Consider the following 24293-nt stretch of genomic DNA (forward strand, 5'->3'; position numbering starts at 1 on the left):
TTGTGTTGATGATTTATTCTTAAGGTAAACATCTTATTCAAAAATAAATTACCAGAGATATCTTTAAAAGACAGACAGACACCTTCTCCTGCCCGCTCATCACAATCAAAAGCTTTTCCTGTCAGATCTATTCACGCGTTTCCACTAACGTCGATCCTCACGTGGAGAAACTAAACCTACAGCAGCAACTTATCATTCTTAAACCACAGACTGGTAAGTTGATCAACAAGAGAGGAAAACAAAAAAATAACCATTTTCAACTGATTCGCTATAAAATGTACACAGAGTTTATTTAAATATTTAATCCAACGTACATGCCCGATTTGTAGTATGAACACATAAAAACACAAAAACAAAAAAGACTGTACAGTACAAGACTGGTGCTTAAGGTGAGCAGTGGATGGAATCGATGTGAAAGAGACAGATGTGATGCAGCTGTTAGTGTGACGAGTTAAACCGACAGGGCAGATTTATTTAGATCATTTAACAGTCAAGCACATTTTATTCATTTCATTCTGGAGATCGAAGCTCTGACAGCTGCCTCAACAAAAAGGCAGGTAAAGTGTCAGGTAAGGGGTTTGGGGAGCGAGCTGAGAAGACGAGACCTACAGCACTCATGTGTCAGTTAAAGTAAAAGCTGATCAGCTTAGCTTCACCGGCACTGGTTTCACCTGAATCATGTCTTTGTGCTAAACTAACCAGCAGCTGAGTGTTGCTTTATGCGCATCTTCTCATCCAACTTTCAGCAAGAAAGTGGACAAACACAGCTCCTCAAACGTAATCCTTTAATTAGGTTTATAAAAAAACAAAAGCATCAAATTTACCGTAAATAATGTACAAAACATCTGAGCTGGGGCTCCCAAAGCAACAGTCAAACTTACAGCCTGTAGGTCCTAAAACTGCAAACAATCAGCACTAGTGCGACTTAAATTGAGATTTAAACTGAACTACCTCACTATAGCTGGACTCTAAAAGCTCCTCATGATACATCACGGCCGCTCTTAACAGCATGCAGTGGGCCAAAATCTGTCAGGTCTGTTGCAAGAAGTCCAGATATAACGCGTAAAGAACAAGAGGATTGAGACTCACGAGATAATCACGGAATATGAAACAAGGGCAAAGATGGGAGCCCAGATGTGGATTATACAAATGTTACCTGATTAACTTGTCTTCCAAATGTAGTGCAGGAAACTAATAAAGGAGGCAGACAGAAAAGAGAGAGAGAGAGAGAGAAAGAAAAGAATTACAGCTTTGATTTTTGTCCAGAAGTCATATTTTCAGTTCAGAGTGGTAGATAAATGTCTTTAAATTGCCTCCGACTCAGATTTTAATTTACTTTCACTTCAGTAGAATCAAGAGAAACTTGAGCGTCACATCTTCATGAGCTTTGCGAGTCGATTAGTTGTCTGTTCTTGCAGGACAAGCCATCACCAGGCAGAAGAGGGTGTAAACTGAGCTGGCCTGTAAGACGAAATGAATTCAGTTTGCATCCAATGCTGATAACAGCTGCCCACAGCTGTGTCAGTTTTCCCTGAATTACAGCTTAATCATGATACGAGTGCAGTTCACTACCAGCATCAATCTGTGTGTACGTGTGTGTCAGCCTTCAGTATGCATCACAATGCAGCATGGCACACTGGAGAAGATTTGTCAGGTGTTTTGGCAGGAGGCTGGACTCTGCTCAGTCAACATGCAATATCTGAGCTGAGGCACTGGGGGGCGATGAAGAGCAGAGCAGGCAAAGGGCCTCAAGTCCTTGACAGGCAAATAAAGAGGGGGGCAGCTATGTGATGAAGGACATTTGGCAGGAAAAACAAAAAAAAGTGGGTCAGCTTTGGTGTTGAACTAGTTTCACAGTTCTAGGACTGAACACGCCGAGTGAGTGAGGAGGAGGATGATGAAGATAACAGGTAGAGTTGAGGAGGAAGAGCATCAATCAGTCTTTAACCTTGTTTGCTGCGAGCCTTGTTCTGTCAAGCTGGCTCTAATAGAGTTCATCACTGTCTGTCTCATGTTATCCCCCATGTATTGTTCAGTAACTGGCTTCAGAACCTGCAGGAGGAGAGAAAAAAATACAGGCTCTGCATGAACGGATGATCAAACGGATTATCAGTTACAAATAGTTGATAAAGGAGACAGAAACTGAAAGAAAGCAGGTTAGGGAAGAAAAGCACTTAAAATGAACAAAGACAAAAAAAAAAAAAGGATGTAGTTTTCAAAGTGCTGACCAGGGAAACAACTGAAACTCTTAAGACACGTGATTCACAACAAAGCCAAGGAAAAAGAAAACCTTTGTTTCTATCCACACAGAATAAAATTATAAACCGTTTGTGCAGCCTCCGTGTCCCAGACGTGCTCCGTACTCACACCCAGTACAAAAATCCAGCATCAGACTGAAAATTAAAAATCAAGGGTCCAGCAAACTGAAGGTTTTGATACAAGATATACATGTCTACGAGTCTGCAAATCCACCAGCTGACCAGCAGTTAGTTGGTCTTCTTGTAGCTGTCGTTGAGAGTAGACAGAGCTTTCAATTCCAGTGTTGCTCCTGACGGGAGGGAAGGGAGGAGAGAAATAGGCCACGCCAGGCAGCTCCTGACGGGCTCCAAAAGTTTGGAAATGACCTGAGAGGACAGCAGGGAGGAACAGGTGAGTTAAACAAGAGGAGAACCAGGCACTGATACTGGAGGAGGCGGTGGGAAAGAAGTGATGGAAAAATAAATAAAATGATAAATAAAATCAGAACAGAGAAGAAAGGAAATGATGCAGGCAGACAAAAACTGGAATCAACATCTCTCACCTTTCTTACCATCCTCTAAACAGCAGGAGAGGCACAAAGAGAGACAGGAAGGTTGTTTAACCAGTGATAAAACATTAAAAATAAATAAAAAAATAGGGGAGGCAAACAAAAAGAGGATGAAGGATGTGCTGGCTGGGTTTCACTGGAGCTCTGTAAGGTGAAGTGAATATAAGGATAACAGGATAAGAGGACAGAAAAAAAGGCTGGAAGACAAAGAGGAAGAGAAGCATGGAAGGAAGAAAATAAACCAGATGTGCACAGATATAATGAACCTGGAGAAAAATAAGCTGTTAACTTAATGACTTATACATTAAGCTTCAACTTAAAAACTTACACAAAACAGTAAGAACAAATACACAAATCCATCAGAATTATACTCTGTGGATATTATTAGAAGGATAATAATTAACTGGCCCAAGATGGACCACATAACCAATTATTCAAACTACTCTCACTTCATCTCAGCATCAGATTAGGCTGCAAGCTACTGTCATTTCCCTTCGTTTCTCACAGTTAAGCCTAGATTATACTTGTCATTCCTGGTTGACAGAATGTAAATGTAATGTGATGTTATGTAAATTCTCCATGGACGAGTCCATACTACGTATGGTCACAAAAACCAGCAGGCACGCAGACGTCAACACGGACCCTCGTGCTAACCGTCTGATGATGAAGTTTGTGGACGCAGAATATATATGTGTCCCTGCTTTAGTGTAGTGCCTCACAAAAGCCTTTCTTGGAGTTTGCAAGTGTTTTTTTTGGCTACTTTACAAGCAAAAAGCGCTTCGACAAGTGTCTAACAAGAAGCTCAAATCAAAAATGTTGTCTTTGTTTGTGAAAAACAAATTACTGACTCTTCGCTGTTAGCCTTGTTATTTCTCCCATTAGTAACTGTTGCTTTGCTGCTGCTGTGTGACGCAGTGAACAGAGATATAGTTTAATAGATCAAATGGTTGTCAGTCTCTTTTGAGTTACAACTGGCTGATCCTTATGATTGATGAACACTCGTGCATCGATAAGGTTCATAATTGTACGTTTCAGTTTAAATGTAAAAAGGATAAACCTCTATTGCATCAAACTGATCTTTGGTGCTTCTGCACTGTGATTTCCTTCTTATTGGCCAGCTTTCAGTATATAAAGGCACTGAACTATTACTGATTTTTGGACTTAAAAAGGAATGCAACAATATCAAAAAAAAAAAAAAAAAAATACAAAAATCAAAAACAAAAACTCACACACCATAAAAAGTTAGGAGATGAAAACCAAGCCAGTCTATTGAAGTCTGTGCACGCACACACACACACACACACACACACACACACGTTTCTCCCTCCTCTCACACTGTCTACCCACCTGCACCCAGAGTGCTTCTGCCACCTCATCTATAATCGTTCCCACCTCCCGAAACTCTCCTGAGTACTTCACGTAACCCCAGGCACAGAGCGACAGCAGCGCCACGCCCATGACCAGGTTAGCCAGTGTGGCTAAGGTGCTCAGGCCGATGAAACCCGTCACTCCAGACACCACATAGGTGATGAACATGACAGCGAAAAGCGTGGCAGGGGTGCGTGCTGCGTAGAAGATGTTTTTGCCATCGTTCTGCTTGGTGAGGTTGGTGTAGGTTTCCTCCAGCTCTGACTCCAGCTGATTCTGGTAGCGCTGGCAAAACTCCTTGCCCCCCATTTTCTTCACAGAGCGGAAGTAAGACACAGAGTAATCGCGGATCTCCTCGTGGCAGCGCTTCAGGTCAGCCGGGGCGACGTAAGGCTTGTCCCCACCGCAGACCTGCAGGGAGGGGGAAATGATATCAGGAGAAATATCAGGAGTCTTTCCTTCTAAATTTTTATTCCTAAGTAGTATGAAATGCCAAGTCATTCTGTTGGTTTGTTGGTACCTTATTACATTTAGATTGCTTTTACACAGGAAAATCTTTACTGTATTTTCCTGAGTCAGTCATGTAAAATTAGTCAGCAAGATAGTTTTCATATACTTAATGCATCCATGCAAATACTTGACTGCGATACTATGAAAATTAGATCCATCAGAATTACCAGCACTCAAAGTACACCACTGTGAAAAGGAAAAAAAAAAAAAAAAAAAAAAAAAAAGGAAGGACACTGCAGTGATTTACTGAAACATGGTCAAACGTACATAGAAATGCATTGATAAGGCAAAAGCAGAGTTTGTCCAATTCTAATGAACTCAAGTTAACTTTATTATTCCCTGTGAGGGGTTTTTTTTCTATCCAGGTACACTCTTACTGCACTGGCAGTGTCTCAGGGACTATTGTCAGGCTGGAAAATGTAGCCTGAAACTTATTGCCCAAAATGCCAGGTGATTATCAGGTAGGAAGCGCAGGTTGATTAATCAGGCAGTGATATTCCCTAATTTGCTCCCTGGACCTGGGCACCTTTTACACTTCATTCATGATGAATGTCAGGGATAAACCGGTCCTTACCTGCTCCATTTTCTTGCTGTACAGGTCTTTGGCTCCTGCCACAGCTGTCAGGTTGTTGGCCTCTGCTGTTGCCTATCAAAAAATGAAAAGACAAGAAGACTGAACACAACCCTAATCAAAACGAGATGACTTAAAAGATTCCCAATTACTGACCTGCAGCATGGTCTTTGGGTGAGGCAGCTCCTCTCCTTGGTAGATCTTTATGTAAGCCTGCAGGAAAGAAAAATAAGGCACACCATCACAAAAGTGTTTCTTTAGTTAACACTCTGGCAGGTAGGTGAATTAACAAGTACTCCAAGTAAAAGGCTGATGTTATCTTTAAAAATGATTTAATACTGCAAAAACCCCTAAATAAAATTTAATGCAAGTATGACTTGGCACACTTATTTTGGAAAGTTGGAGAAATGTAATCTGATGACAAAGAACTGAATACTTTTGTCAGTGAGACCACAGTTTACCAAAAGCTCTGGATAGCTGTGTGTCGTTTATTCACTCTCAAGCTTTTGTGATTTATCAAAAAAAAAAAAAAAAAAAAAGGCAGAAGGGTGTACAATTTGAAGCTTTGTATTTGTAGTGCAGGATGTCAGTATGAAAAGCACTGGAATCATTTGTGCAAGCAGCTGTAACCCTGAGACCTCTGTCTTTTTTAAATGTAATTTTATCTTAACAACAATAGGTCATATTTTGGTCATAGACTGGTATTTATTTAAAATTATGCACCACCTTGAAGTACTCCAGAAGATCTTTGCAGGTGACCTTGTTGCCTCCGATCTCTTTCTCTACCAGCTGACTCGGCGCCAGAAGAAGAGGCACGAGCTGGGCCAACTCTTTTTTGAACTCTTCATCGATGTCTAAAACATGGAAAGTTGTGTAATTTCAGTCCAAAGTGCTTTGGCAACATAATCCTAGAAGTAAAACTTGGCACTCTGAAGACATGTTGTAATTCTCCTTTTATCGATATTAGTAAGGGTTAGGACAGCTATCATTTTTGAAGTTAGAAATGCCACTCAAAGAATCCTCTCTCTCAAGTTTCTGGTTTTAAGCCTGACAGGGACAATGCCATGCATAAATCCAATGGCGACTGGTTGAAAAACTGCCATGAACAAGAAAGGGAGTGACAGCAGAGTTGAAACTGGCTGAGGTCAACATATAGGCACCAATCTGCAATGTTTTGAGCAGGCTCTGTGTACAACCAGCACCTACCACATCTTTAGCCATTAGTCTACATTACTACTGTTGCCTTGTTCTCACCTCTCAGCCTGCCGTCAAATTTTGGGTTAGTAGCCACCTTCAGGCCAGGATGTGGCAGCAGGAAGCAGTTGATGTTGGAGAAACAGTGCTGGATATGATTTCTCACATTCTGCAACTCTTCATGTTGATTATGTTTAACCTGCATCGACACACACAGTGAAAATGTGAGCTTGTTACTGACTTTTTGTGTTTTTCAAGAAGAGATGCGCCATCCATAACAGGAACATTGATAACAGGGTTCTTGCTGATCGGAGCTGGCTTGGCCCTGGCTTATCGAAGAATTAAGGAAGCGGAACCGGCTGTTCAAACCCCCACAAGGCTGCCCGCTGGGATTGAAACGATGGGACGAGGCGTGAGTTTCTCGAAATGGGTCATTGAGCGCAGCACAGATGAGATCTTGGAGAACCGCACGGCTGCCGTGAATACTCAGAACAAGACCTCTGAGTGCAAACTGATTACATCTGGAGGGGCTCGCTCGGAATAACACCTTTGGGCACAAATTGATCACATCTTGGCAAGTGCACTGCGGTCGTGAGTTCTCAGAACCTGCTCTTTGACCACAAGAATGACAACACCACGGAACGTAAGTTTGGATAACATCATAGAAAGCTCACGGCTCTCCAACGGGAGATTGAGAGACCAGTGTTGGACTGTTAGAACAGCTTTGAAATTCTTATGAGTTGTTCGCACTAAAGTAAAAATCATCATTTTATGGGGAGACCCCTTCGGCGCCAGCTGTGGGCTCAAGGCTGGAGCTGAACAACAACACCCAGATAACGACTGTGTTGAGACTGTTCTTCCCATTCTATGCAAGGCCACCTGGGTTGGCTGGAAGACTGTTTACTTAGCCTGGCAGGGCGAAGGACACTGTCTCAGCTGAACTCTGGACACACACACACAGATATACACTCATCCCCCCTCCAAACGCCTTCGACGATTATTCCCTTCTGATGCTGACGGTGGATCATGGAGCCCGGATGTACTGTCTACATTGGATGTCTCTTACCCTTTACCCACCCCTGTTGCTTGTCATGTGTTTCTTTGGTGTATTAAGAGTTTTTTTCATGTGCTATGTGCAGAGGTGTTTTTTTCTGTTCTCAAACTGATCTCCCTGTTGGAGCTCAGTCTGGGGGGAGTTATTTTTTTCTCCTTATCTTTCCTCATGTTGTGCTTTTCCATGTTATACCCCTCTGACCTGTCTTCCCCATGTGATGTTTGTTTAATGTATGTATGGTCGGATGGGTAAGACGGCGCTGGCACGGCTGGCAGCCTTAACCCAATTTCCCTCGGGATGAATAAAGTATAATCAATCAATCAACATTGTTAAAATTATTTGTGCTGCAGGAAGCAATAATCAATGTGTGAACATCAGGATATGGTATCGTAGGTTTCTTCTGTCTAGAAGCCTGTATCCTCCAACACTTTTTTCCCCTTTACTTTCTGAATCTGCGTTGAAATGTAATTCTCACCTGCAATCTTTTATCCAGAAATTCATTGCCTCCTTTCATTCCATAACAGTATTCATAAGGAAAACACCAATCCCGAATGAGGAACATTAGAGACTAAAAGACAAAACCAACAGAACACATACTCAGAGAATGTCTTTGATTTTATGAAAAAACTAAACAAAACAACAACATTGTAACTGAAATAAATTAGGCTATTTTTATTCATTTAATTTTTTTTTACTTTTACCTGTCCACGCTACATTTGTTTTCAGTCAAAGGGCTGACTCAAACCTCAAACATACATACACCGTGAATTGCAACAAACACACAGCGAACAGAAAAAGCCAGTACCTGGAAAGGTTTCTCGGACACCTCTTCCATTGCAAGACGGCCATATTCCGTGAAGAGCTTCATATGAAAGGAATAATAAATGACGATGAAAGAACTGAATATTCTGATGGTATTTTTTGGTGAGAGAAGAAACAAAGTGACACAAACCTGGAGGTGCTGCAGGTCATCCTCTTGTATGTTTGAAGAGAGATTGTACACCTGAAAGAACAAAAAAAAAAAAAAAAAAACAACTTAAATGTAATGCAAGACTTACGTCTTAATATGTTAAAATAAATATGCAAATATATTATATTCAAAGAAAAGACATGCTTTGAGTATCACCTGAACAGAGCTGGTCATTGTGCTGAGGGCAAAAACTGTAGCACTGTCCTTTATGGTAGACTGACTGTCAAATGCTCCTTGTGTGTCAACAAGGAGCACAGCAACCTGTCGGGATGAGATTAAACAAGTTCAAGGCACATTCAGCACAAGTTTGTGTCGAAACGTTTGAAAATTCATTAACAAAAGATTAAAATAACTGTTCATGATAAATATGTCTGGCGAGGAGTGGGGGGTGTTGTATCTACCTTGCTGCCATCAGGCTTCTCCACCACAAACACTTCACTCCAGACCTGAATTCCTGTGGTTTCCCTCTCACACCCTCCTCTCCAGGTGAACCCAGTCAGGGGCTCATCATTACCTCCTATCCATGAGTCTTTATCCTGAAAAGGAAAGATTCAAGATGAGACAGAGAAGGGAACAGAGGGAGATGAAAACCAAGGTTGTTTCTCATCTAGATCCATGTGAATTCCTGTCTAAGACTGGGAGAGGATGAAAGATAAAAATGAAAATTGCACAGGTACACTGCCCAATGGGGCCGATCCCGAGGTCTTTTGTCAGTGCAGTGTGTAACGTTTCTGGGATGGTGCATGTAAGACTAATGCAGTATGCCAAATGAAGGAAAAGCAACCAAAGGTTAATCACCATCAACATGTTTTATACCATCTATGATGATTACAGCAACACGTTTCAACTAAACATTGTTCAAAGAGAAAAGCTGAACAAACAGATGAATAAAAATGATTTCTTAATGTAGAATTTCACATAATATATTTTTGCCAGCACAAACTTCAATTAATGGTAACTCTTTGTGACAATGAATGTTTATCCCACTGACCACAAATAGGAAATGCAGCTTCAAAGCAAATGTGTGATTTAAAGGTCAGAGTACTGATTCCCCATTAGTACATATCTGTGCTGTGTCCAAGTGTGATGTGATGACAGATAATAAATACCTGCAGACAATACCCCCTGTAATAAAAAGGGAAAAAAAAGCTGCACACACTTATTACGTCTAGTGGTAACATTAAGTCATGAATAAACTTGAATTAATTATCAATAACTTCATGAATGCCCATGTTCATGCCCAACAACTTTGAGAAATACCATACTTGCAACACCCTTTTGTATTTCCTGGTATATGTTCACGTGTGTGTTATTTGAAAATAAGTGTAAGGTGATCCTGACTGCTTCTGTGTGTCCAACTGCTGTTAGAGGGGCTCAAAGACTCGCCGTTTACACTTCTATAGGAAATAAACAAGATACTGTGCTCACGTGGACCGTGTGGACCTCACTGGAAATCTTACTCTCCTGGTTCAGCAAGTATTTCAGTACAAAATCAAAACTGGAAGCACTTGTCTTTGCTCGTCACCTGTGCATGCAAGTACTAGTTGAAGTATCCTCTGCTGTCCTTGTTCATTTCTACCTAATTTCACAATCTCTACTGACTGAAAATGTTACTCAATAGTCACCCTTTGAGCAAGGATAAACTCTTATGTTTACTTAGCTCATGTAAACACATCTTGGGTTCAAAATTAGCACTAATGTATATCTCAGCTCAGTGAAACTGTGTACAAATGAAAGTAGTAAATTTTATATATGAGGAGACATCAATTTGACTGTCTTTATTTATATCTAAAGAATATCTTTAATGCTCCGGGTTGTACCAATATGATTAAAGAATGATTCTTTAACAACAACGGGTCTGACACAGTGTACTTTAATGAGCTTATCCCAGAAGTCATAGGGAAAGGGGTGGGTTACAGCCTGAACAGGTCTCCAGTGTATGTCCAGGACTAATACAGAAAGACACATTCATTCATGTTCTCATACTCTATGGCCAGCTTAGAATTACTTCCATGTCTTTGGACTGTGGGAGGAAGCCAGAACAGCCACACGGGCTGAGAGAAAAAGATGCAAACCTCAGACAGAAAGAGACAGCTCAGAAATGCATGTTGGTCGACATTTCTTTAAATATTTGGAAAATGTAATGCAACTAATATTTGTACCTTTAAAAACTTTTTTTTTTTTTTTTTTAAATCCCTACTACAGAAAGTGTAAATACAACAGTCGTCTCACCCGGTTGTGCATGTAGCGCAGCATGAAATCCAGCAGGAAGGACTTTCCCTTCCTAAAGGCTCCAGCCACAGACACAACAACCACGTTCAGGTCCTTCACATGTTTCTGCAGCAGGACTTCCTCCAGTGCCGTGGCGTTCAGCTCAAAGTTGTGCTCATTTGCCTCGACAATCTGGATGGGTCTGGCCACTTTTTTCTCTTCCACAGGCTGAAGACACAAGTTTGCAGACAGTCAGGTTTGTCAGGGAGGTTCAGGTGATGTCTGTAGAGACCCTCAAAGAACTCACAGTTGGTCACATTATTCTCCTTTGTGTTACTTACGTCAAACATTTATAAAAGTATTGTTATATTTACATATCCTAAATCTCATTAATAGACTAATATGGTAGAAAACAGATCAAACCTTCACATCTTTTTCTTGACTCCCTTCCTTTGGTTGGGGGGTGGGACTGATATTTTTGCCCAAATCCATGGTTCTGGGAAACAAATCATTGTCATCTTCAGATTTCGCTTCAGGTTTTGGAGCCTTGCGTTGGGAAATGGTGCAATCTTTGAATCCATTGACACCTTTAGAGCCTAAGACCAAGTGGAGATAAAAAGCTAAAATTAAAGTGGTTACATAACACCATGCTAGGTGATAAAAGATAAAGTGAGAAACGGGACTTTTGCGGCCAGCTTATTTTCTAAGGAAAAGCTTACTTCCTTATTTCTAAGGAAAAACCTTTAACATAATAACTTCCTTTAGACTACTGTTCTGTAAAGCTAGAGAGAAAAAAAAAGAAATGCCACATGGATCAAACTAAAGACGGGACTCTTTCCATCTTTGTGTATTGGGCTAAATACTGCTATCCACTCTGGTTCCCTTCATCTAGGTCAAGCTCTAAAATAGCTTTGTGTTGAAAATCACAAAGGGCCAGGAAAAAACATGACAAGTAAAGTAAGTCAGCAGGACAGTGCTTTTAGTGTTCTTCTCAGCCTTTTCCCCCCCAATTTCTGTAAATATTTACTGCTAACTCTTAAAACCCTTTCCTTAAAAACTGATTTCTTCCTGTATCATTGGCATAAAGGCAGTAAACATGAGTTTGATGAACTTCAAAATCTATTATTTACAGATGAATGGCTTCTTGCATCTTTGAATGACATACAAAATCATCTTTTAAAACAATAACATTATCATTTTTTCTTTTAAAGATTCAGAATATTCACAGGTAAAGGCTAAAATGACACTATTTAAGTATACACTTCACTGTGTACTTAAATATAAATTATTGACAGCCTATGAAACAGGTTGGGTTACAAGTATTAACCTTGCTCATTCAAATATTTACGCGATTAGCCATTCATACCAAGTTGTCTCAGTCACATCTGTCACAAGATTCAAATGGCCTGTCAGGAAAGCAACGTGACCAGTCTCTTCTAATTTGCTTGGCATTCTTGATAAGTACATGACCTCCATCGAAGTCCTGATATTTACAAAAAAAGCTCCTGCTTCATAGACACCATCAAGATACACAGCATTTATCAGGAGTAACAAAACTGACAATACAAGATAAGACATCACAATTATGAAAGTGGAAGGTTATGCATTACTAGTGTGTTTAACTGAAAAACAAATGGAGGAATTATACACAACTTCTTCTATTCATGACCACAAGCTGTGTCATTAGTCATTTTACAAGAAATTTATTTATAAAAGAAGCGCTATCACTTATGTATAACATGAATTTCAGTCAAACATTTTCACTAAACAAGAAAGTCAAGTCTTGAAATTAATAGTCTGTTTTGTGAGTCCGTGGCCTCTTACGGAAACTGAGCATGTTTTTAGATAAAGTGGAAATCCTAAAGAAAAAAAAAAGTTGTGCAAGTACCGGTAGAGCATGTACACAAAAGATTTTTTTTTTTTTTTTTTAAATCAAGAAAAATGCCAAAATTGAATTATTTGCTGTTCTTCAAATGTGAGAATATGCAGATTTTAAAAGAATATTAAAAAAAAAAAAGGGAAATAAATATTTTTGAAAATGACTTTGGTAACAGGTCTTTTCTCAGGGAAACAAAGCCAATCAGGAAATATTCAGAGCACATGACCAGAACATCAGCTAACAGAGGGCTTCAGTTGTGACAGTTGTGTTCACTGCTGTGCTGCCAGCAGTGAACACCGCCAGCACAGAACAGTTGGCGTGCTTTAGAGAATATAAGCAGCTGCAGCAAGGAAAGCAATGGTGGAAAGCAACAAAGGTGATTATTCTTTTTTTAAGAGCGTACTAAAAACTAGCACAGATCAGCAGCCATTCGGACGGTTATTGTTAGATTGTGAAATACACAAATAATAGAAATAACTTCTTGCAGAACTTTTAAAGCAACTAAGGAGCAGTATTTCCTGTGAGAGACACCCATTAAGTGTGGACTTAGGGTGTAAGCTTAACTTAACTACATTTTAAATGTTCAAAATAAGTTTTATAACCAAGTTTTTCCTAGCTCAAAATTGGATTTGGGAGTGGCTTTGCATGCAAGCGTGATTGACCAAATATCGTGGAAGCAAAGAATGTGTCCTGCCTTACTTAACTGAACCTTTTTCCTGTTATATTTGTCTACCTAATTCTTTACTTCTATAATAAATTTCTATATGTACCAAAGTAAAGGAAAGGGAAAATTTCTGAAATATATAAGATTGTAGAAAGTTCTGTGGTAATGGGTAAAACTTTTCGAATGGTGTGATACTTGGACTTCTAAGCTCCTCATCTATGATGTCTTGCTTCTTTTCTTTCTGTAATATTCTACTTCTACTAATAATGTGGATCTTTGGACTTTACCATTAGTCTAATATTTTGAAACCTCACGCTAGGTTTTTCAGGGTTCAACAACACTGTTTTTCAATGTTTTCTCACAAAGGAGAAGCCAACAATCAATTTAAAAATAAATAAATAAATAACCTGAAGATAGAGCTGGGCGATAGAACGATAACGATATGTACTGCGAAATAACATTTTCTCGATAGAAAAATTAAACTATTGCGATAGGCCTCAACTCTCTTGTCCTCTTAAAAAAAAAAAAAAAAAAGCACAGCCAATCCAAATTAAGTAGCGCAGAGCCGAACCAATCACAGCCGCAGCGTCACGTCACGTGACTTGTTACGTACAGCACAAGTGCCAAGGCGCACATGTGTATTTGTTTTTGCAGCCGGGCTGCCCAGATAATGGAGGAAATGAGTTTGCCGACTAGAGAAAAATCAACCGAGAGCGTGAGCGAAGGTTACCGAAGAAAAAACCGATGATGGTTCCAATGCCGGAGAGATTGTCGAACGGAAGGGCCATAGAAGTTCCGTAGTGCGAAGGTATTTCGGCTATTTCAAGTCTGACAAAAAACAGAGTAGCGCGCACTGTAAATTGTGCCGAAAGCAAGTCTGGAAATACAATAAACCGGTGCATGCTCAATCTCTGACTGAAAGCGCTAATTCGTCATTCGGCTTTTGTCAGACTAAAGTCACTGTTAAAACTGTTTGAAAAGCTAAGCTATACAACAAGGAGAGATTGAGAATTTCCTTTTAGTTCTCAGTTTATTTGATATTGACAAAAGTTAATCAATTTTGTCTGTTCTTCTGTAAAACAAACTAAGATTTATTTTTAGAATTAATATTTTGTTTCTAAGTGGAATTGACAATTTAGTAGTCTGTTTTGTTTGTTCTATTTTGAAACTTAAATGCTTTAGCGGCTGCCTTTTGTGTAGTTTGCAATATTTGCCTTTATTTATCTGAAACTGAAGTCTCACGTTCCTTAAGTACATCTACCCTGTTGAACTTATTATGGGAAATAAATATTTAAATCAAAACAAGCTGCAGATTATTTCACATTTTACTTGTGAGCAACGGCACATTTAAATCTTACCAATATAGTTATTTGGCTTATATCGTGATATATATCGTTATCGCCTGAAATGAAAAAACATATCGTGATATGAAAAAATCTTATATCGCCCAGCTCTACCTGAAGATTAATTATAGCTGTCTAACAGTTTAAGCTTTTGAGAACATCAGGTGATATTTCTTAAGAGAACAACTGTAAATAGGACACCCAAAGACCCCCTTGGAGCTGCAAACGGGCCACAGCGGTGTTGTAAGCACAGGGCAGTTACAGTAATCTCCTCTGCACACAAATTAGCCCTGAGCATTTCCTTACTCCGTGGCACTGCAGGTTTCCATCAAGACCAAAGCAACACTTAGCAGAATGAAGTGGCACAGACTGCAGAGACCTACACAAAGACACTATTCTGCTAAGACTGTGAGGGGCCTATGTTGCAAAACAAAAACAATACAGGCCGAGTATGCAAGAAAGCATAACAGACAGTAAAACCCCATTAGCTCTGCTGATATGTGCACTCACTACAACACTTCATGATATATTAGCAAATGCACTGCCCTGCTCCTCAGCTTCCAGAAAATGAGGACAGGCCTAAAATTAGCCTCCTTAACTTGTTATCTTATGATGGCACAGAGCAGATGTTAACTGGCCTACACGATTCCCTGACACACAATTGATGATGAGGAATTTGCATCACACAAGCATAAAGCAGCACACAAATCCTAGAGATATGCATGACTAGTTGACAAGCCATTTAAACACTAGATCCCTCGTTAGATGACATTAGAAGACAAATTCTTCTTATTTTCTTAATAAGTGTTAATGTGAAACAATCCACATCAGTTAAATATTGTTTGAAATGCTCCAATGCTACTCGGGATGGATTGAAACATCTTGATTTCTGTGACAGAAAGATGTAAACAAGCAAAGTGTAAGACAACCATGCAAACCAGTGCTGCTTGTGGTGTAGTCAGCTCTAATCGGCACTGGAGCAATATGTAAACACAATCAGGACGCTAAAGGGCAATTTATTCCTCTGTGCTCAATCTATGTACAGAATGCAAGTCTGCAACTAACCAATACTGCTGCTAGAACTAATACTTGTGCATTGTGTGCCTGCAGTGATCTGTAGTTATGCCGTCGAAATCTGAATAATGGCTGTAGGATTAACAAGAAATGTAAAGGAGGAAACAATAGTATAGTACAAGATGTTGTCATTTGTAGAGGTGAACATCAGGTTACTGCAGTAAGGTTTCCGAAGCATTACACAGTTATCTTTAACTATCAAGTGCAAGAATAGTATGCAAGGCAGCCTACATCTCAGCTGCATATCCCAAATGAGCTTCCCTGCCCTCACCCCCTCCCCTCGACTCCTGCACTACATCTGAGGCAGACTTTGATAAAGCTACAGTCCAGTAACTTAAGCAGCTGTCTAAATATGGAATGTTTCCTACTTTAAACAGGCAATGTCTGTGTAGGAGTGCAAAAATTACAAAGAAAATGGCCTTTGGGAGTAAAACTGTACTATAAAAAGAAAACATCATATCCAGTTAGTCAAGCATGATTAAACAATTAACAAATAACATTTCTAGTTGAGTCACAAGAGAGAAAACTGGCATTTAAAGTGTTGGGGGGGAAAAAAGGAGAAGATTTCAAGCAAAAATCTACTGTTGCAACCACAGATTAGTAACACCAGCTAGTCACAAGCCTGGTTAAAACTCCTTCTTCCAGCCGTAGCACATCCAGAATATACATGTTAATTACTAGGTGATACTTTTTTATTCAATGCATAAAGAAGGAGGAGTTCACTGTAGGCTATTAAGATGCAGCTATGCTAAATTCCCTGCACTTCAACACTAAAAGACAACCTGACTTGGCCTCTCTGGACACGAGTCAACAAGGGGAAATGTTGAGTTGCAACAAGCAGACCAATGTGGAGTCTGCAAGGACAAAGTGCAGATTAAGAGCAGCCGGAGTGAATGCTGTTGTTGCCACAGAGTCAGCTGGTGTGTTCCAAACTAGACATAAGGGTTATCACGATAAGGATTCCTGACTGTCACAGCAGCAACTCTTTAGTATTCAGTCAAATATTTTGACTTGGTTTAACAAATGTACGCTGCATTAAACTGCTGGCAATAGGACTATTTTCTACATTTGTAAAACAAGTTGAAGTTATCACAACATAGACGGGAAAGATGTGACAGGCTTTTAAAAACATTTAACATTAACTGTAGGTTTCAACATAACCATTATGACCACAGCTCAGTAAAACAGTGAAAAGTATCATGGGCAAGTTAACAGTCCAATTTAGACTAATAGCTATTATATGATGGTTTATGGTGAAGCTGCAGCCTCTCCTTTCTGTTACACACAACTGGCAGCAAAGATATAGCACACCACTTCTGTTCACTGTATTACTGAAACAACTGTTGCAGGTAAAAGCCAATACAATCTTTTATCAAACCGTCTGTTTAACAGGGTTAAACATGAAAAGAATATCTTGTTGCCTGAACACAGTCTTAATGAGGTAAAATGAAAATTATCTGTATGCAAACTGCTGGTTTAGCCTGGCATGATCTTTAAATAATGGCAGATTTCCTGTAAAATTTGCTGCAGGTTGAAATTATCTTACTTAACAAAATGTTTTTTCGTGTTACTTATGGTTATTTGATAACCAAACGTGTATTTTAAGGTTAAGTAAACTAAACCCAGCTTTTAAACTGATCAAAAGTATATTTATCATAGTCCTGTGGATTTTTCCTTTTGGGGAAAGGTCACAATCCCTTTCCTGGGTGTCAAAAGCTTTCGTACCCTAAAATGAAATCTACTAAAAAGTTATGCTATAAGAGATTGAGGTAGTAGGCTATGTAGTTTTAGCAGACAATGAAATATACTGTACTGTGAAAAAGTATTTGCCCCTTTCTGATTTATAATTAAAAACAAACTAATTGTAATATTAGACAAAGATAATCAAAATAAATAACATTTATTTTTTAAATGATTTCATTTATTAATGGAAAATTACCCCAAAACACCTGACCCTGTGTGAAAAAGTAATTGGTCCCGAACCTAACACCTGGTTGTGCCACACACAGGGCTTGCGATAACAATGAGTCTTACTTCACTGTGGAGGAATTTTTGCCCACTCTTTTTTCGCAAGTGCTTTAATTCTGCCACACAGGAGGGTTTGAGATTGAACAATCTGTTTAAGGTCATGCCAAAGCCTTTCAATTGGATTTAAGTCTGGACTTGACTAGGCCACTCCAAAACGATTATTTTTAAACTATTCAGAACTGGACTATTCTGGTGTGTTTCAGATCATTGTACTGCTGCATAATGTGAGTGCGGTTGAACTTGCTAGTCACATAGTCTCCTTCAGGATTTCGTGGTAGAGAGTAGAATTTATGGTTCCATCAATTAGAGCAAGTTGGCCAGATCCTGACTTCCAAAAAGTTTAAATTTTTGTCTCATCAGAACACAGAATACTTTCCCAAAGGCCACTCCTGAGAAAGTTCACCACTGCTCCAAGTTTACTCCATTTGTTGATAATGGCTCTTACAGTGATTTGCTGGAGTTTCAAAGCCTTGTAATCCTTTCCAGACTGATAGATGTCAATGATTTTGTTTCTCATTTGTTGAGTTTCAGTAGAGTGTGCCTTGATGTGTTACTTTTTAAGACGTTTTAGCCGACTTCACTTTGTCAGACAGGTTCAGTTTGCATAATTTATTTATTCAACAGGTCTGGCAGTAATCAGGGCTGGGTGTGACTAGTGAAAGGTTACAAAAAATGTGTTTAGTCATATTTTATAAGGGAGTCTACTTACTTTTTCCACACAGTGCCAGGTAGGTAACCTTTTTTCCATTAATAAATTACAATGCTCATTTAAAAACTGAATATTGTATTTACTCAGGTTATCTGTGTGACAAATGTGTGGGGAGGGAAAATAAAAACACAAATAGCATAACCACTTTCCTCAGCACGGTATAGAAGTTGCCCACTGGGATGAAAAGAAGGCTTAAGAAGCTTTATCACAAAGACATGTTATCATCATCTGGAAAACGTTAAATTCTCGTGTTGTGTTAAAATTGTTAATAAGTCAGAGGTTTGTATTACATCACAACTACACTCAGTGGCAATGGGCTAATGTAACTCTGCCAAGGAATATACAAAATACATAGAATTCAATACAAAAAAACTAAATGAAAAAGGAGACAAATGATCTACAGTATCTTCATAGGTTCATGGCTATGATATTTTTATTTTCTGCAAAAAAACACAAGCAAATGGAGATCTGATTGGCAATTACCTTGTTTAGGTTTGCTAACAAAGTGAGCAGACTACTTATAGGGATGTAAAAATATCCCAGTCATTAGTGGGATGAGATTAGCGCGACGTTACTCGATTTGTATTGCCTACAATCCGGTTAAAGGACATTGGTTTCAAACTTAAGAATGAAAGCACTTTAAGGCAGTTCAAAGTGAGCATGCAGGATGTGGAAAGTTAAAAAAAAAAAAAAGCGCGGACAAGCCGTGGGTCCTTCCTGAAACCAGGTGAAAGTGACGGCCCGGCCAAACGAGCAGACAGGTGTCGCGTTTGAATTTTGTATCCGCGTCGGAATCACTTTTCTACAGCTGCTTTTTCGCCGAAGTTACTTAAGAAAAAACCCACACTTTAACAGAGGACTCAAAACCCGATAAGACTCATTTCAACTCAAGTAAAATTCGTAGACTTTAAACCAAGTTGCCTCTGTGTTTGCGAGCTACACCAGACACATTCTGGCCGGGGTACCGCATTTGGCAGGACACCACGGGTCTCTCCAACTGAAAACAGAAACGTCTGGCTAACGGCAAAGCCCCCTGACTGGGACAAAGACCACCGAAACATAAACACTTTAACTCGTAAACGTGGTCCCGGCTTCACTCTCCCCATCAGCTCGCTGTCACACGTCTTTTCGCACAAATAAAAATACTTTACCTTTGCCATCGAGTCCGTGGCTGTAGTTGTTCTCCAAGTGAGTTCTGTTAACCAACCCGCTCTCCGCCGCCATCTTGGACTACTGAAACCTACCGTTGCTGACGTCAAAGGAGCTTTTTTTTTTCTTCTCGCGCACTCTGCTGAAGTTTTATCCCGCCCCGTGGCTGCTGCCGCAGCAATGCAAACTATTTACAGATATCCCAGAGGCAAAACAAGTGTTTCTTTAATTATTTTACAGCACACGTTCAACTAATCATTGCACCAATTCAAACTTTACATTTCGTCCCCCTGACACCAGCATAAAGTCTGATTTCAGGGGCGTACCAATGAGTTCTCTCAACCCCCTGTTGCAGTGATTCCCAAAGTGTGAGCTGCAGCCCCCTGGTGGGCATTGAAAGCACTTCTATTGGCATCTAGGGTTTGTTTACTACAAAACTATAATTTAAAAAGTATAGTTATTCTTTATTTATTGAAGAGATCAGGACCTCTGTGGGGGATTAGCACCTCCAAGTTAGAGGCCATGGCTCACTTATAAAATCGTGTACTCTAGGTTGGGAATTAGTTGCTGCTGTTCAGCTGGAGTTCAAATACCTTATGGTCTTGCTGTTGTCTGGTGCATCATTAGAATCAGTGTGGATGTTGTACTGGTCTGCAATGGACACTTTTCATTGCTTTTAACACTTGTTACTCTTTCATCTCTTTGTACATTATTATTTTGCTCTTCTCAGCAACAGCATAAGCAAGAATGGCCAACAGACCAGTTGTACCAGATGCTTTGTACATTGCCTCCGTCATACAACAGAGAACTCTGCTGGTAGACAGGCCATTCCAAAACTGCTGCTGGGTCAATAAAGAAAGAGCAAAAGTTGAAACAGTCAGCTCTTAAATACCCCAGGGAGACTGACCAGGTACTCAAGTTGCACCAATAAACCTCACCTACCAGGATCCTGCAAGATACCACAGAGGGACAAACAGTGGAAATCACAGCCAAGGTAGAGGACTGAAAGAATGACATGGTAGATACATGTGGGGAAAATAAGCTTCCTCCTGAAGGTGTCTGGGCTTTTCCTTTTCAGATAGCATTAGGAAATGGGTCATTCAGGAGGAATTCAGAGTAGAGTTGCTACTCCTCGTTATTGAAAAGGAGCCATTTAAGATAGTTGGACAACCCAAAGGAGTTTTGGGGCATGTCCTCTTTGGACATGGGAGGAGGCCATGGTTAGACGGTCCAAGGCACACTGGAGAGATTAAGCATCTAGACTGGCTTGGGAATGCCTCGGTGTCCCATCAGAAGAGCCAAAGGAGATGGTTGTGGGTCTCTTTTTAGACTTAGTTCCAATAGATGCCCAACTTCACATAATTAAAAAAAAAACATGTTTACAGCTTAATAAAAAAAACTGTTTTAGAGTCCATGCATAGTTTCTTTTTGTAATATTATACAAAGAGTCAGGAAATGTGATGAGAGCTACATGTGACACATTCAGAGCTGCTGCTTTAACCTGGCCTTCATAGCCACAGCATTATCATCTTGTTCTATTTTTCTGTTGTTAACATGACTAGGTCTCATTGGTTCACCAATGCTACCATCATTAACAACATTGCTTCCCATCTGTAGAGTGTGAGATAGGGATCTTGAAGGAAATTATATCCATTTCCTCAACATTTTTGTGGGATCCTGCCTGTACTCTTTATTGTTTGGGTGCTTCACTTCTCTTCTCTACTACTCTTGTTCTTGTCTAATAATCACAATCAGAAATATGTCTTTACATACAGACATACTAAAGGAGCAGAATAAACTATACTTGAACAGTTATTAAGCCAAGGAAAGTTGAGTGCTTTCATGTGTTACATGTCTACTCCTTGTGTGTTCTTCCTCTCTCTCGCTTTTGCTCTGCTTTCTCTCCCTCTCTCAGGTGGGAGTGATTGATGATTGCTCTGTCCTCTATTTAACAGCATCCTTTGGTTTCTTGTGAGGCTTTACTTTTTTTTCCTCCTTGCCTTTGAGAAAGAGGCTCTTAGCTTTTCCTTTGTATTAAATTAGGGCTGGTCTAGGCTCCGCTTACCTGTTGTTATTGTTTTTTTGGAGGTTTTTTTTGTCAGGCCTACAACCCTTTATCTTTCTTTTTTTGTTTAAATAAGACAATTCTTATTGGCAAACTGAAACTCGGATGTGGTATGTATATTTATACACTGTGGTCACTGAGATTAATCGAGGCTGTTGTTCGTTCCCTTTTAGCTCTGCCTCTTGGGTGGCCTCTGCTGAACTGCTTTGACTTTTGGAGGCATATGTTGAATGAGTATATCTTACTTTAAGTTTTTTGTGATCACAAAATATTTCAGTCATTGTTATTAATTCCAGTAACGTATATGATCGACTGCCACCACTAGATTAGAATAGAATTGATCTTTATGGACATTTTCAAAAACTAAAACACACTGAGATCGTGTAATAGTAATAGATTTTTGGGCTAGAGGTTTGTTACACAGTCTTAGGTACGGTTGGAGGCATTATACATTTGACTGCCATTGGGAGGAAACGGTTACAAACCAAAACAGATAACCCCACACAATCTGACAATCCCCTAAGAACAGCACTTGGCAATGGTGGGAAGGAACAACTCCCTTTTAATGGGAAGAAACCTAGCAGAACCGGGCTCAGAGAGGGGCTGCCATCTGCTGTGACCTTTGGGGGCCAGGGAAAAGAGAAGTGAGACAAGGAGACCATAAAGAGATGATGAAAAAACACACTGGGGTAGAGAGAAGATAATTGTTAATGGCATGCAGTAGTAAAATACGTGGGCAAAGTGTACAAGAACTGCTCGGTGCATCATGGGAAGTCCAGCAGCAGTGTGAATTGATTGCATTTGATCCAGCCCTAATGATAACCTTTGTTCAAGATTAAAGTTTGAGGCCTAATCTTGGAAGTAGTGAGGTCATCTGTCCCCCAAATCAAAATGTAACAACACAAAAACCAGAAAGGAAAATTTAATACATTTTCATTTGCGCCTTATCACATCAATATATACCATCAGCTTCTTTGTGTTTAGCACTGATTAGCTAATCTTAACATGCCAAAACTATCATTGCAAGCATAGAAGGATCCTAGTATAGCAATTAACACACACACGCAAGCCCACTAGCATGACTTTCAGTTTTATTTCCTTCAATAGTTCACTAACTCACCATTAATTTATTTACATATTGTGGCCACTAGCAGCCATTTTTAGGCCTTGTACAATTTCAGCAAAATATTCCTCCTCCTTACTTTGGTAAAGCTTAATTTTGCTGACACAGGGAAACTACCCACAGTAAAGATAAGCAGCTATCTCATGTGTTTAGCCATATATTCAAGACATTAGAGAAAAGCTGCACTCTGCTTACTAACTTTATGGCTCTAACTGCTCTCAGTCACGATGGTTACTAAACAAAAAGCCATAAAAGCTCTTCTTAGTGTGATAAACTCAGTTCATGTATTTGCCCACATCCAAAATACAGGACTGACATCCCGTATAGTTTCTCTGCTAAAAAGGAGGGCAGCTTTTCTTCATACCCTCTAACTATATGTCTGAAAAGTCAGTGATGTGAGTTTTCATTGGCATGATAACACATCCAATTCAGTTCAGTTAGATTTTGAATTGAACTGTGAACTTCATATTGTGTGAAAGGCCCTACAAAAAAATAAAAGAACTCCACTGATCACAGTCCCTAGTGCACAAACGCTTGGTTTTGGTGGTGAGGAAGATCTCACTTTTAACAGGAAGAAAACTCCAATAGAAAAAGATGTGGGGAGGAGCAGTCATCTGCCATGAGTGGATGTGTTGTGGGGACAAAGAGAAGATAAAGGAGCAACAGAGAGAGGCCACCAAAATAATATAACACAGGAAGTAGAAGTAGGAGAGGATAGACAAGTTGATGATATGCAGTACTGATATACAGATGCATGAGTAATGAAAAGAGGAGACTGAAGGATGCTTCATGGTAAGAACCTTAGCGTCTTTGTGTTGTTTTTGTTTAGTCACTTACTCTTTTATTTTGAAATCTCTGTTTGGCTTAAACTCCAGTTTGGTCTGCTGCAGGCTTTGCCCACATTCCTGCATTCTTTTTGTGCTAAACCTGCACCTGTGTTCAATTAGTGAATCAGTCTCTTCAGTGTCCTCCTGCATCTCCTAGTAAACAGCAGGGAAACTTGACATGAGTACAGTTGGTCTTTTACTTTTCTTGCTGATGCCCTACATTTCAATTATTTTCCTGTTGTGACTGTTAGGCAGTAGTTTAAGCCTATAAGCCTTAATTAAAAAGACTGAGCTCTAATCTTAAAAGTAGAAAGAGTGTCTTCTAAACCCAAACTGGGAGCTGGTTCCATTGGAGAGGGCTTGATAGCTAAAGGTTCTGCCACAGGAACCACAAGTAAGCCTGCAGTGTGAAAATGCTGTGCTGGGACAATGTAAATACTGTGAGTAATGTGTATTATAATGTTATTTTCCATTATTGAATTGTCAAACAAAGAAATGCTCAACAAATTCTGGAAAATATGAGTCAACAGATGTAACCATCAAAGACAAACAAATTAAAAAAAAGAAATTAATGTGTATAATGTTACCTTGAAGGTAACTGATTTGATTACTGGGGAAAAAAACAAGGAACATTTAAATAATACCACTTGTTATGTTATGTCACTATACCATGGAGATCTTTTTCTTTTTATTACTGTTCTTGAGAGAGTTCAATTTTATATCTGGATATACCTTTTAAGCAAATAAA

General features: G+C 39.6%; 1 protein-coding gene and 1 long non-coding RNA gene across 6 annotated transcripts in view; one reads left to right on the forward strand and one right to left on the reverse strand.

Annotated features, from left to right (window-relative positions):
* Window positions 1–19634, reverse strand: LOC134639787 (atlastin-2-like). Of its 5 annotated transcripts, none has more exons than XR_010095385.1 (16): window positions 19533–19634; window positions 11108–11280; window positions 10706–10912; window positions 8875–9009; window positions 8630–8734; window positions 8456–8506; window positions 8309–8365; window positions 7979–8071; window positions 6510–6648; window positions 5982–6109; window positions 5412–5468; window positions 5259–5330; window positions 4154–4585; window positions 2801–2815; window positions 1337–2052; window positions 1–1191 (listed from the first exon to the last, which is right to left on the reverse strand). XR_010095385.1 is itself a non-coding variant. In XM_063491206.1 (16 exons), the coding sequence occupies exons 1-15, from the start codon at window positions 19603–19605 to the stop codon at window positions 2487–2489; spliced, it is 1875 nt and encodes a 624-aa protein (XP_063347276.1). In that variant the 5' UTR covers window positions 19606–19634; the 3' UTR covers window positions 1952–2052; window positions 2481–2486. The 5 variants fall into 5 exon arrangements, 4 of the variants coding, with proteins under 4 accessions (XP_063347277.1, XP_063347278.1, XP_063347275.1 ...); XM_063491206.1 differs by lacking the exon at window positions 1–1191 and adding an exon at window positions 2481–2624 and having other exon boundaries at window positions 1952–2052; XM_063491207.1 differs by having other exon boundaries at window positions 1–2052.
* LOC134639788 (uncharacterized) overlaps window positions 12848–24293 on the forward strand; it is a 20221-nt gene continuing 8775 nt past the window's right edge. Inside the window, exon 1 of the long non-coding RNA XR_010095386.1 lies at window positions 12848–12939. This is a non-coding gene — a long non-coding RNA (uncharacterized LOC134639788). The remainder of the gene's footprint in view (window positions 12940–24293) is intronic.

The sequence above is a fragment of the Pelmatolapia mariae genome, linkage group LG13 (assembly GCF_036321145.2).
Source record: "Pelmatolapia mariae isolate MD_Pm_ZW linkage group LG13, Pm_UMD_F_2, whole genome shotgun sequence".
Taxonomy (NCBI): Eukaryota; Metazoa; Chordata; class Actinopteri; order Cichliformes; family Cichlidae; genus Pelmatolapia; species Pelmatolapia mariae.